Genomic DNA, 15040 nt, shown 5'->3' on the forward strand with positions numbered 1-15040 from the left:
TATACCTCCAATTTAAGTGTTTTATTTGTTTTACTTAGACATCTGCCTCCCTCTAAATTCACTAAATTCACTAATCCCTCATCTTTGGCAAGTCTTGCCTGCAGCCAATTGGCAAATTTTGTAAAAAGACCTTTAGCACCAAGATGTTTATATATACACAGATAGATCACCCATGTCTCAAATAACACATTTTCTACTTACAACATGAATATATACATATCTCAATCCGTATTTTCCAGATGGACTATGCCATGCTAAATACTGAAAACTAGAGATGTTTAAAACAGGTACTAGATATCCATTTGCTAGTAATATTACAAAAATTTATGCATAAGCCAAAAGGTTAGATTATACCTAGGATTCTGATTGGCCTGATTATAGACAACAGAATGCTGAAGCTGGACAAACCTTAGTCACCTTTAGCCTCCAAAAGAATGGTTGAAACTACAGGTTACAACCCAGTAGGAAGTGATAAAACCAATTTAGTGGTTCATGACTGGCATTTATTTTGTAATTATATAGAAAAGAAAGTACTGGAGTACATTAAGGGTAAGTGTTTCATGAAATTTGGTTTCTGGTGTATTTGCATGCTGGGACAAATCTTACAATTTATTCTGTTCTGTGTCAAGGTAAAAAACACTTGACACTATTCATCTCTTTACAGATATGAAACCTAAGGAATCAGTGAACAAGTCATTTACCTCACCTGTTTGAGCCAGTTTTTCCTTTCAGTTGTTGGAAGAATTAAATAAGATAATGAACCTAAAAGCAGCACGTGAAGTGCCTAATCCATGGCAAACACTCCATGAATGATAGTTATTATAGGTGTAGTATTTTGTAATAACTAAGAGCATACAGTGTGAGGTCAGAATACCAGAACAGATCATTTGCTAGCTGTATGGTTTTGGACAAGTTATTCATTTCTATTTTCTCCTCTGATAACAAAAACAGCCTCTAAAGGTTGTGTCTGTATTAAATGAGATCATCCCTGTAGAGTATTTAGCACAGTGCCTATCACATAAGTGCTTCTTAGCAGCCTGAGAACTGAGCCTACCAAGAAGTTGGGGGGTGAGATACAATCCTAAGCAAAAAGTCAGAAATACAGAACTACACTTCAAACTGCTTTTAAGTAAGGAAAACTAAATAGTTCTTAAGTCACTTAGAGAGGGGCATGTTAGGCATACATAAAAAATAAATGTAGAAGTCTCTCAACCTGGAAAGACATAGGGAATGGGCTCCTTTGGGATGTAACTGTCTTATATCAAGCTCCCACATGAAAGTATGTTAGAGTGTACAGTACTGGAAGGAACACAAAAGATGAACATCAGGAAATTATGTAGGAGTCCACTGCAATAACAATAAATCTAATTAGAAGGGTCAATAAACCAAAGGTTGATTCTCTGTTTTATTTTCCTGGTCACCGGGCTAGAACTTGCTTCTCAATGCTACAGGATACACTGAAATGCAAGAAATCTTGTCTTTTAGTCCACCATTACCAAGCGAAAAGAAAATTATTACACTTACAGTTGATAACAGCAATTTTTAAATATTGAAAAATGGCAGGGAGAACATGGCAACACTTCAGACAATGGGACAAAATAGCCAGTTATCTAAAACTGCCAAAATATATTGCTTCTAGGAGATATACCTGAATCTAGTTAACCAGTTAATTGTAGTCACAGATACCATTGGAGGCTGTACGTATGTTAAGAAAGAAACTAAAGCAATGAATATGTCACATACTTTAGTTTGAAAAATTACAACAGCAGTGGGCATCATTCTTGTTACTACTGCAACAGCAAAATAAATGAGAAAATGGAAATTAAACAAGGATGACAGAGAAGGGAGAAAGCCACAATATATTCCTTTTAAATAGGATTAACATTTCAGAAAAACACGCTGGGTAAGTTTTTGTTTTTGTTTTTGTTTTTGTTTTGAGACGGAGTCTAGCTCTGTTGCCCAGGCTGGAGTGCAGTGGCGGATCTCGGCTCACTGCAAGCTCCGCCTCCCAAGTTCACGCCATTCTCCTATCTCAGCCTCCCAAGTAGCTGGGACTACAGGCGCCCGCCACCACGCCTGGCTAATTTTTTGTATTTTCAGTAGAGACGGGGTTTCACTGTGTTAGCCAGGATGGTCTTGATCTCCTGACCTCGTGATCCGCCCGCCTCAGCCTCCCAAAGTGCTGGGATTACAGGCGTGAGCCACCGCGCCCGGCCGGGTAAGTTTTGATCATAAAGGAAATTCTGAGAAAGAACATACAGAAGACCAGAATGACATCAAAGTTACCTAGAAAAAATAAAGATAATAAATCCTGGAGAAACACTGAGGAAAAGACAGAAACATTAGGGTGAGGAAAGCATACGAGAGACCAGTTGGAAAGAAAGAAACAGAGAAGAGGGGCTGATGTTTGGAGATGAATAAAGGGAGACAAGCCTTGGAGCAGGAAGGGCACTGAAAATAAATGAGCTGATTACATATGGATATAGGAGGATTCCCAAGAAATACAATTAAGTGAGGAAAAAAGCCCACAAAAAAGTATAAAATGAGCCTATGAATTTTTCTAATCCAGAAATATATAACAACAGACATCACTGGGGAAGCTAGGAGTACAATGGGTAGGAGCATTCATTTTCCTTCTTTTGTATACAATGTAGCTTCTAAAAATCATGTTACCAGAAAAGTTCCTTTAGGAAAAAAATAACTGCAAAAATGCCTAGATATACAAAGGGAGTATGCAACATTGATTCAAGAGAGAAATATCATAAACAGCATAAATTCCTCAATGAGATAAAACGGTACAGAACTAATTGTAAGTGATTAAGTGAAAAAATTACGGCATTAAAAAATACATGAGATATGCCAGCAACATTCAAAATATATATATTAGAAAAAAGACTGAGGACGGGCGCGGTGGCTCATGCCTGTAATCCCAGCACTTTGGGAGGCCGAGGTGGGCGGATCACGAGGTCAGGATATCGAGACCATCCTGGCTAATACGGTGAAACCCCGTCTCTACTAAAAATACAAAAAAAAAATTAGCCAAGCGTGGTGGCAGGCGCCTGTAGTCCCAGCTACTCGGGATGCTGAGAGAGGAGAATGGCGCGAACCCGGGAGGCGGAGATTGCAGTGAGCCGAGATTGCGCCGCTGCACGCCAGCCTGGGCGACAGAGCAAGCAAGACTCCGTCTCGAAAACAAAAACAAAAAAGACTGAAAGTCTCCTTCCATTAATAAAACAAGGCTGGAAGGAAATACAACATTAACAGTGCTAACCATTGATATTAGGTAGGGATATACTTTGGTAGTGGGACTATAGGACGTTTTAATTTTATAATTATAAATAATTATAATTATAAATATTTATATATTATATAATATAATAATTATAATTATTTTTTTAAAACCAGAGGACTTTTTTTTTTAAACAGAAAATGAGTGGAATGAGACAAGACCGAAGGGGAGACGAACGCAGGAAAACAGGAGGAGGAAAAAAATTTGAAAAGGAAAAGGAAAAACAAGGAACAAAGAAACAAAAGCTTGAAACAGGATACTCAAGAATAAAATCACTGTTTAGATCCACCTTCTAATCAGGCAACTTAGTTTTTGATGTGCTTGGCAGCAGGATGCAGTGAAAACAGTATCTTATAGGGAGGTTTTGTTTGTCTAGTATAGGGTACCTCATGCATTAGCAATGTAACTTTGAACACATCACATGACCACTCTGCACTTCCAATTTCCTCAACTGTAACAGTATCTCGGAGATGTGAGAATTCCAATTAGAACAGTATCTCGGAGATGTGAGAATTCCAATTAGAACAGTATCTCGGAGATGTGAGAATTCCAATTAGAACAGTATCTCGGAGATGTGAGAATTCTAAGACTCTAAAGTTTAAAAAACAAAAACTAATGGACTTGTTACTACAGTAGTCATCCTTTATCTAAGGTGTCACTTTCTGTGGTTCTAGTTACCTGAGGTCAACCAAGACCCCAAAATAAGTAAGTATAGTACAATAAGATATTTTGAGAGTGAGAGAAACCACATTCACATAACTTTTACTCGGGCTGTTTGGTTAAGTGAAAGATCTGATTATTCAAAATTAGCAACAGAGTTGCTAATGATGCAGGCCGGGTATCAGGTAATATAACAATTACATGTTATAATTGTTCTATTTTTAGTTATTGTTGTTAACTCTTACTGTGCCTAATTTATAAATTAAACTTTATCATAGGTATGACTGTATCAGAAAAGTACAATGTAAACAGAGTTCAGTACTATCTGTAATTTCAGGTATCCACTGGGGGTCTTTAACTGTAAGGTAATTTAATTTGTACTAAGCATAAATCTAAACATACACCAATTCCTCATGCTTATGTACTTATACAACTAAGACCAAATCAAATTCATAAACACAAAACAGAACAAAACTCAAATATAATGTAACATATAATGTTTTACTGCAATTAATGTTGGTTTAATAATAAAGATATGGCATCAGGTGCAGTTCTTTTTATTTTTTTATTTGAGACGGAATCTCGCTCTGTCACCTAGGCTGGAGTGCTCTAGTGCAATCTCTGCTCACTGCAACCTCCACCTCCTGGGTTCAAGTGATACTCATGTCTCAGCCTCCTGAGTAGCTGGGACTACCAGCACGCACCACCACACCTGGCTAATTTTTATATTTTTAGTAGAGTCAGGGTTTTGCCATTTTGGCCAGGCTGTTCTCAAACTCCTGACCTCAAGTGATCTGCCCGCTTCAGCGTCCCAAAGGGCTGGGATTACAGGCGTGAGCCACTATGCCCAGCCTGCATCAGGTGCAGTTCTAAATCTTTTCCTGTAATTTTACTTCAATTCTGTCACTAAAGAAAATCCATGCTGAACTTATTGGCAACTCTGTTGTTAATTCTGAATAATCAGATAGCTCAACCAAACAGCCAGAGAATAATTATTGAATGCCAATTTACATAAGGTTCAAATCTCAGCTCCAATGTGTAATGGATAACTTTGAACAAGTCACTTTAATCTCTGGACCTCAGTTCCATCATCTGTAAAATAGGGAGTATAATGCTCAGATGAGAGGTGAACGTATAAAATAATAAACATAAGTTATATGTTTATTTTCATTATAATTAAAACGAATCAATCAATACTGCAGAGGGAGTAAAAAAAACTAAAAGGAACAAAAACCTCCAACTCGGTCTATATCCCTTGTCTGGCTTCACTCATTTCCCTACCCAACCTGGACTTCACTATCAGTCAATCATTTCAATAATATACTCAAAATCACCGTAGTATCCTTCGTCCTCTTCCCTTCCCATTCCCACCCTTTTCCAATACCCAGTTTGAATGACAGCCACTTCTGGCACTCTTGACACAATTCCAAATGCTAAATCTCTCTGGAGAAAGTCATAAAATTGCTGCTTAGTAATCTTCTGGTTAAGCTACTCCAATTCCCTGTGACATTCTTCCACAGTAGCAAGGACAATTATCTATACTCAAGCCCTCCCCAACTTTTAACACATGACCTTGCTCCTCCTTACTGAGATGCCATAGAATGAGTGCCAGTCCTAATTCAATTGACTGTTGACATATCCTATGAATTCTATTTATGGATTATTACACACAACTTACTTCCTTCTCCACTTTAGGTTTTCACTATCTCACATAGAAAATTAGGATAGTCTAAACGTTCTTTACCTCCATTCTCTTCAAATTCCAATTTATCATACTCAGCACTATAAGATTAAGCTTCACTTCTAAACTTTATTACTCCTTACTTAAAAACTATCCCTCAAATATTAAAACAATCTACAACATGATCCAAACTAACCTTTCCCATCCATCTTCTAAAACTGGTATCTGCAGCTGGGCACGGTGGTTCATGCCTACAATCCCAGCACTTATCAATCCCAGCACTTATGTAGGCTGAGGCAGGTGGATCGCTTGAGCCCAGGAGTTCGAGACCAGCCTGGGCAACATGGCAAAACCCCGTCTCTAAAAATAATAATAATAATAGATTTTTAATTGATAGCTATCCCAAGCAAATCAAATTCCTTAACACTTTCTCAAGCATACCACTTTTCCATCTTCATTCCTCCTCCCTTACAATTGCTACCCAGGCACTCTCTTCCTGCCTGCTTGTCAATATGGTGTCTATCAAAATCACTTTAGAGGGCAATTTGCTGTACACATAAAGTGCTTAAAAACATACAATGTCATAAACATGGTGATTCTACTTCCAAGAACTTACCTTATGAAATAAGTAGACAAAATGAAGATAGGTAGACATTAATACTTTATTACATATTAATGATAAGCATTTAGCAACAGTGTAAATTCCAATATTAAGAAACTGGTTCAATGAATATATACACACACTATGATGCATCAGTAGTATGTGTGTATATATTTATTACACACACATTATGCATGTGTATAATTATTTGTAATTTTATTACATGTAGCTATATACCATTATGTTAACAACAGTTAACACTAGGTAAAAGTGTTAAGCATGATTATTTTCTTCCTTGAGCCTTCCTGTATTACCTGAAATTTTTACTATATGCTTGAACTTCCTATTGAGTTTTAAAGTTTTATCCTGGCAAAAAGGATGGAAAAAGTATTAAACAGAAGATTTTTTTTTCTTTTTTGCTGAGAGAAAACTTACAATCCTTAAAGTGCACAATGAAAGAAGTATAGTTCAGCATTACCAAAGCAAAAAAGCAGCAGCAGGAATGACCAAAAACGAAGCTGGAAATTAAATCTTATACAGGAGCCCTGTATGGCTCTAGGTTATTTGGTCTTGGCATTATTCCATAGATGATGAAGAACCAATGAAGAGTTTCAAATAAGAGAAAGATGTTCAGGTTTCCATTTTACAGCTTATATAGAGCAGTTAAAAAACAAAGGTTAGAGGACAAGAATGAAAGTGGGGTAAAACAGGTGACCTATTGCAATAGTCTTGGTAAAAAATATGGAAGGCATGAACTAGAGCAGTGATATTAAGGATTTAGAAATATGTAAGTAATAAAATGGTTAAAACTGATGTTTGGATTTGAAGGGAAAGTCACAGGCTTTTGGCTGTAAAAAAAAATGAAAAAATACAAGAAATAAAAAAGGAGTCTGCAGGAAAAAGGTAATAATTCATCTTCTTGAAACATAATTTTTCAAACAACCCATACATATACAAAGACTTCTCACTGCCCTTTAGAAAACAGTCTATCAACTGTCTAACACTGAAGGTCTTCCACAGACAGAATGAAACTTATCTCCAATCTCATCTTCCACAACTTCCCTAACTGAAGCTTATGCTGTAAACTGACTTACTCATTCTCATGAACATTCCTGCCTCTGATCCTCTGCTTATACAGATTCAGTATCCCTTATCCGAAATGCTTGAGACCAGAAGTGCTTTGGATTTCTAAATTTGTCATCAGATTTTGGAATATTTGCATTATACTTACTAGTTGGGCATCCCAAATCCAAAACATAAAATGTTCCAGTGAGCATTTTCTTAGCACATCATGTCAGCATTCAAAAAATTTTGGATTTCAAAGCATTTCAGATTTTCAGATTTAGGATGTTTAACCTATACCATTTTCCTGCTGGAAATGCCCTTCTTTTTCCTCAATCACATTTCTGTTTTCTTCCACTCTGCTCTGTTACTACAGAAAACACCAGTTCTCAATCAGTATCTTTAACTTGATACCGGTATCTCCCATAAAATCGAAACTACTACTGAGGGCAGGTGCGGTGGCTCACACCTGTAATCCCAGCACTTTGGGAGGCTGGGACACGGAGGATCACTTAAGCCTAGGAAGTTAAAACCCGCCTAGGCAACATAATGAGACCCTGTCTCTACAAAAAAATTTAAAAATTAGCCAGGCGTGGTGTGTCTATAATCCCAGCTATTTGGAAGGCTGCAGGGAAAGGATCACTTGAGCCCAGGAGGTCAGGTTGCAGTAAGCCACTATCCCACCACTGCACTCCAGCCTGAGTGAAAGAATAAGACCCTGTCTCAAAAAATAAGAAATAAAATTTAAAAACTACTACTGATTTCATAAAACGGTTACAATGAATGTTTCTCCATTTTGGGATCTAACAAGCCTAAAAAACTGACACAAAAAGTAAACGGTAAATAACTACAGTAAATAACTATTATGTTGTATTCAGAAACATCAAGAAATGAGGAATTCAAAGAAAGGAACTAAAAGTCGTTAAATGCCAAAACTTTGTTTTGTCCAAATGTTATTCTGCCTTCCCATCAGGCTGGACTTTTACTTCTAGACACTTTCAATGTGCCTAATTTCTAGCAGCTATTCATTTCTTTCTTCCTTGTCGTTTAACTTTATACAGGTTAGACAATCAAAATATCAAGCCCATAAAAATCCTAACTAAAATAAAACAAACTGATTCTGAGGAAGAATACAGAATAACACAGGAGAAAAGTGAATGTGTTTTACTGTTTGGACATTCATGACATTATTTTGACTGCTCAGAGGACACTCTTATGTTTTGGTTTTCCACTACATTCTGAAGAGTTAAAATTGCCAGAAAATGTCCTGCATAGTGAGGTGTACCACTGTAATGATCACCTTTATTTTCAAGAAAGTATTATACAAAATCACTCGTAAAATATAAGAACTGGAACTCCTGCCATCAAAGAGTTTACTATTCAGTCATGTTAAACAGAATACTTTAAAACTGTGTAATACAAACAGAATACTCTTAAAACTGTGTAATACAATCTGAGCAATATTTAAGCCATGCAGGACAACAGTAGAAGGGATAATAACATGACTGTCAAGCTGTATAAAATTAATTTCAAATGACTGGAAAAGACAGTAAATAATATAAGAACCCAAAGAAAAAGATCATTTTTTTTTCAGGTAATGAACGGAGAAAATAGGAAAAGAAGATTCTGAAAAAATTTTCACAAGTCCTTAAGGTAAACTTTTTGATGAGAGAGAGGAAAATCTGGTGAAATGGAGTTCCCAACATTCATTTTATCTACTCCTCACTGTTAAATATTTCATGGTGATGTTTAAAAAAATGAGTTTTAATGCAGAGTTAAGAAAAGGCAAGTACAAGCTACTTATCAATCTGTTTTAAAAGAAAATTAAAAGTGTTTACATGGAGAACATATTCCGAAAGCTTTCTTACCTTGAATATACCAACCCAATCTTTTGGATGTGGATGAATATATGGAGTTAAGGTGTAATGACATTCCAGGTGTGCATTAGGAAGGTAACTCTTGGCCACATTTTGAAAGATGACATGGGCAAAGTTGGAAGTCTGCAATGGGACTTCTTGAAAGGATGTCATTGTGAATCTGAAACAAGTAATTCATACAAGTTAAATTATACCAACTAAGAATAAACTTATGCCTTCAGAAAATACATAATATTTAATATAAATTTCATGAATATTTGCATGTCATAATTAAGAAAATATATACTTTGTAAATACTGCAACTTCTTAAAAATATGATTAAATATAAAAATACAGACAAACTGGAAAATAACTAAAACCCATTTGGCTCAGAAAGTTATATGGGCATTTAAAAGTTAAAAAACCAAACCAAAAATTCAACTCTCCTGGAAAGCCTAGCCCTCTGCATCTATCTGAATCAAAACCAAATGAACCAGAGCTGTTTTCATGCACATGCTGCCAATATAAACCTGCTGGCTCCTAGTAACGAACACTAGAAACAGAAACAAGGACAGTTAAAAGTCAGTATTTTATTGGCTATGGGTCAATTAACTTTTCCTTCCTATGAGAACCCTTGAACTTCATCATTTTCCTCCCTAACCTAGCCCATCCCATTCATCTCTTCCCCTCTCCCTAGGTTTTGGGATCCTATAACTAAACCTGATGCTAACATCTCTGTGCCTACATTCCTGCCCTTCTAAATCCCCTGGACCAGCATTTCTCAACCCTGGTTACACATTGGAATCATTAGGGGCCTTTAAAAAAACAATAGATGACAACGACTTTCTGGGAGTGGGGCCTGGGGGTGTGTGCATGTGTGTCTGTCGGTGTGTATATGAATATACATATCCCTGCCCCCACATCTCCCCAAGTAATCTCAATCCTGTATGCAACCAGAAAAGAGAACCACTATCCAACAACTTAAGTCTCTACTACTAACTCTCACTCATTTCCACACATCCCAGACCCAGCCTGTCTTCTTGGGTTTCTGGTACAAGCTTGTTCAAATCTCTCAAACCATGTAAAATCTTAGCTGGTCTACTTGAAATGGCTCAGCTTATTCATTCTTCTCTACCTATAACAAACCTATCATTTCATCCTAGGTCCAATGATCCTACTTCGACTTCTAGTATTCATGTACCCTTTCCACATGTTTACTGATTAAAATAAACTTATATTTAAAAATAAAAATAGAAATGTAGTGTTAATAAAATACATACTGTTGAAAATCTATTAGAAATTCATGAACGCTCACTGGCTTAGTAAACACCAAGCACTGGATAGCAGATGAATGGTGAAAGCAGATTATAAAAACTGCAAGATCCAAATGTTTTCCCTATTTTGTGCTCTACTTTTGAGAAAACAGAAACAAATGAGGATTTACCCAAAAAAGCAATCTGCAGAGTTTGTCACAGGCTCAGTACAATCACTAATTCTACAATACACATAAGAAACTATGACTGTCCTGACCGCACTTGCTTGAGTCATTAAAACAGGCATTTCTGTAATAATGGGGAAAACTGGGGCAAGATTTTTGCTAACCAAATTAATCTAATTTACTTCACAAATCAATGAAGTTTCTACAGAGCAAGCACAGCAGTAAGGCTCTACTCATATTTTAGCCATTAGTAAGAAGGCTTATTGCTAAGATCTGAAACAGTGTGCTTTTACAACTGTTTCTTTTGCTGACCTGTTTGAAATACTAAGGCAAATTTTTAAAGTTTTGTAATAATAAGCACTTTCAAAAATACCAACTTTCTTCTTATGTCCCCTCTGCTTCTGTTACGGCCAAAGTCCTGCTTTACTGAATATAATGGATATTCCAAAAAGAGACTGTAAATCATGAACCTGGAAACCACTGTAGAGTATCAGGCTAGTTGTTAGCCTCTCCCTACCTGAGGTTTGCAAGCATTCCAAGATAAAGAGTATATTCAGTAGCAATCCTCCTTTACCTCTGCACTAACAAAGGGACTTTGCTACCAGCAACCATATTTCATGGAAAGATTTAACTATGTATACTCTCTACCTGGTAACCTAAAGCCATCAGAAAAATGAAAAGGTAGCATTTACAAACACTGGAGAACTCTGCCTAAAATAACTGAAGAGTTCTATTATTTTGTTTCTTTGAGTTGTCTGAGCTAATTTGGGCTCCCAGGGAGGTCATATTAATGAAGTCATTAATGATAATCTCTTTTCAAGTCAGTGGCTTAAGAAAGAGGAAAAAATCACCAATTCCAGCTCTTTAAAAAAAAAAAAAAGTCACTACTGGTTATAAGATACCAACAAAAGAAACTATAGCTAAATCAACTGAACCAACATCTATTAGATACAACTACCAAAACTGAATCAAGAGAATATTTTTCTATGAAGCGAGTGAACAGTCACACTTCCTCTGAGAAAGATTTTCAGTAAGAAGGAAATAAACTAGCTTAGAATAAACGTCCCATGTTTTTAATCAAAGGCTGATTAAGGATAATACTTTTTTCTTAAAATTTAACATGTCATTTCCTAAAATAAATTAAACAACAAAGCTGTAACAATTTTTTTTATAAGACAAGGCAAAAGTGTTTGAACTTCTGTTAACCTCAATTAAAACAGTTTTTAAAAATCCACAATCCAAACTTATACTTTTAGTTCACTGAAGTTTTTGAGGTACAAAATAGCACATAGGTATACATATATGTATTTGTATATGTTTACAAATGCATCAAAAGGAACTCAAGAAGTATACACTATAGAGTTAATAGTCTTATAAGGGATGTGTGTAAAAACAAGACTTAAGGACTTTAAATTTTACATCAATTTATTGTTTGAATTTTTACAAGTATATATAAATGTATTATTTCTATTGTTTTAAATAGCCCTATTAACCAGAAATCCCATTTTTAAACCCTCCCCCGAATTTCACATTTTCTAATAGAAAACACTAGTATTTCACTTTAAAATATAGTATTCACAATGTTTACAAGTCTGAAAAGTAAAATAATTTGTGATTATCCTATTAATCGCCTTCATTAATCTCTTTCCAACACTCCAATCTTTTTAAAATTTAATTGCTATAATTATAGAAATATTTTACAAAAGTCATTCCAGCACCTTGTCATTTTTTACTCTTCTTATTAAAATATAGCTACGAATCATTTAAAAAGTTTACATGGATGAACGCAATCTAAATATAATTATGTCATTAATCAACCCATTTTAAATAATAAAATTTCTAATTCCCACATAGTTCCTCTGGTTCACTCCTCCTACAGATAACAGACTGAAGAGACAGGCAAGCTTATAAAAATGCTGGAATTCACTGAGAATGTCAAGGTCGCATGGGAGTGGAGAAACAATATGCAAAGTCACTGCATCACCTTGTGGTAATGCCTGGGAAGTGTAGCTTCACTAACATCCTGAGAAAAAGTACAAACCTCGTCTCAGTTGGACAGAAGTACACTCCCTACACAAAAAGCAAAGTAGAAGCAAGCAGCTTTACCATGTCAAATTCTGATTCCCCTTCTCTAAAGTGCATCTCCACAAACAGGAGTATAGTAAGTTGGCAAGCCAAGGATAAGTACAAAACGTCCAGTCAACAATCAAGGGACCAGACACATTTGGCTGGGAAACAAAGTCAGAAATGCTTACACATGCTGACTACAGTGCCCTCTTTCAGGTTTCCTCCTACATTCCCTCAAGCTCCAATGCCTCTAGAATTTCTTTATGTGTGTTATGCTGTAAACTGTATACTATAGAGTCTTTGGTCTAAATTCCAATTTTATTATTTTGCAAATGCATTAATGTCTATAAAAAAGATAAATAATACATAGTGGGCACTCAGTTATGTATACAGCTAAAATAAACATGGGGTGGGGGTGGGGAAGCATTTCAACGTTATCTTTACTTACTCCTCTTGGAACTTTTTCAACCCCAAAACAGATTTGACTTTTGTGGTAGTATTTTTCCAGTGGTTCCCAATACTTGTTTTACTTTAGCCCAAAAATATAAGCCTGAGTGAACTTACTAAAAAATAGATCATAGTAAGAACTTCTGTACATTAAACATATGAAGCCAAATTAAGCTTTTTAATTTAGATAAATATTAAATATAATTTGCCAGTCCTAACAATTAGAATTCAAAAATAATTTTGTTATGTGTGATAATATAATTATGGCAATTCTGTGTTTTTCTAAAGTCCTTATCAGTTAAAGATGCTAAGCTAACTGTAAATGAAACGTCTTGATGTCTAAGATTTGCTTTAAAAACTCCAGGGGAAAAAAATAAATGTTAGAGGGGTAATAAAACAAGATTAGTAAAGTGTCAGTTCATTTTACTGTTCATTCTCCTTTGTGTGTGTTTGAAAATTTCCGTAATAGGAAAACCAAAGCAAATAAAGAAATGAAACAGATTAGTAACACCCCACATATGACCTACTGCAGCAGAAACACTGCATTTTAGAATATGAACACTTTGTATCTTTAGAAGTGTTATAATTCAGGTAGTGGTTGACAGAGTTACCGAAAGTTTTTCACATCCTCAGCTAAAAAACCTTTAGAATTATCTCCAAACTTCAGTCCGATAGGACACGCAAACATATGAAAGCAAAAAATGTCCAACATTCAAACAGTTTCCAATTATTCACACTGTGGCTCAAAGAAAGAAAAACTTAACAACTATCAACAGACCTCTGCTTCCAAAAAAATGTAATCAGCAATTTTTCTAGGAGGCAAAAGCAAAGGCCCCAGTCTATTAACTTGCACCATTGCAGGCATCCCTAGTTCCAGAATCCTTTACACCTGAGTGCCTAGACATTCCGCTCAGGTGTCACCCGCACCACTTTTACTTACTTCTTAGATTTTATAAGTTGGTTTCTAAAATGCTATGATCTTGGCCCACATATATTAGGGGAGAGAACATTTTTATCTTCTTCCGAAGGTTTATTTGGGACAAAATAAGCTTTACAAAGACAGAAATGCATAAAGCCCAGATTTTACATATCCATTCCAAAAGAATACAATAAAGTCCCCAAAAGAAGTATACAAGGAGCATCGTTAGGATCTTTCATAATTATTTCAACATCATTAAAAAGGTTGAAACTCTGAATTCCAAAATTTTACTTTTGTTATGGAAAAGATATTTACTGGTTAATTCTACAAACATGGCTGCAGTGAGAACTACAAACAGCAGTCTACAATTTAAGAACTTGATGGGCCAGTCGCAGTGGCTCACGCCTGTAATCCCAGCACTCTGGGAGGCCGAGGCGGGCAGATCAGGAGGTCAGGAGTTCGACCCTAGCCTAACCAACATGGAGAAACCCCGTCTCTACTAAAAATACAAAAATTAGCCGGGCGTGGTGGCGCACGCCTGTAATCACAGCTACTCAGGAGGCTGAGGCAGGAGAATCGCTTGAACCTGGGAGGCGGAGGTTGCAGTGAGCCGAGATCGTGCCACTGCACTCCAGCCTGGGAGACAGAGCAAGACTCCGTCTCAAGGAAAAAAAAAAGAACGTGATGGCTATAAAACAAAAAATACAATAAGATGTTCTTTGAAGTTGAACAGCTTGAAAAATAAATAAAACTTTATTAGAAGTCGGCATCATCAAACAATACTTCAAGTTTACCCTTGAAAAGAACAACGAAGGAGAAAGGCTGTCCTCAGCTCCTTCTCTAAACCCGAAAAGCACTGAGGACAATCAACCCACTTTTAGTTTCTATTCAAATGATCTCTTTAAATCCTTTTGGAATTAAGCACCAAATTTGTAACTAGTAATTGTTCGTGCACAGCACGTAGAAATGTTAACATCAGCAGAATGCAGACAGTTGAACAATTAAGATTTTCCCATCTAA

The 15040-nt window shown here is 36.1% G+C and overlaps 1 protein-coding gene across 7 annotated transcripts in view; it reads right to left on the reverse strand.

The window, feature by feature from the left end:
* TAX1BP1 (Tax1 binding protein 1) overlaps positions 1-15040 on the reverse strand; it is a 92377-nt gene that overhangs the window by 75488 nt on the left and 1849 nt on the right. For all 7 annotated transcript variants that reach the window (XM_025381209.1, XM_025381208.1, XM_025381212.1 and 4 more), the window contains exon 2: positions 9162-9330. In XM_025381209.1, coding sequence (XP_025236994.1) covers positions 9162-9330 — 169 coding nt within the window. The remainder of the gene's footprint in view (positions 1-9161; positions 9331-15040) is intronic.

This window comes from Theropithecus gelada, chromosome 3 (genome assembly GCF_003255815.1).
Source record: "Theropithecus gelada isolate Dixy chromosome 3, Tgel_1.0, whole genome shotgun sequence".
Lineage (NCBI taxonomy): Eukaryota > Metazoa > Chordata > Mammalia > Primates > Cercopithecidae > Theropithecus > Theropithecus gelada.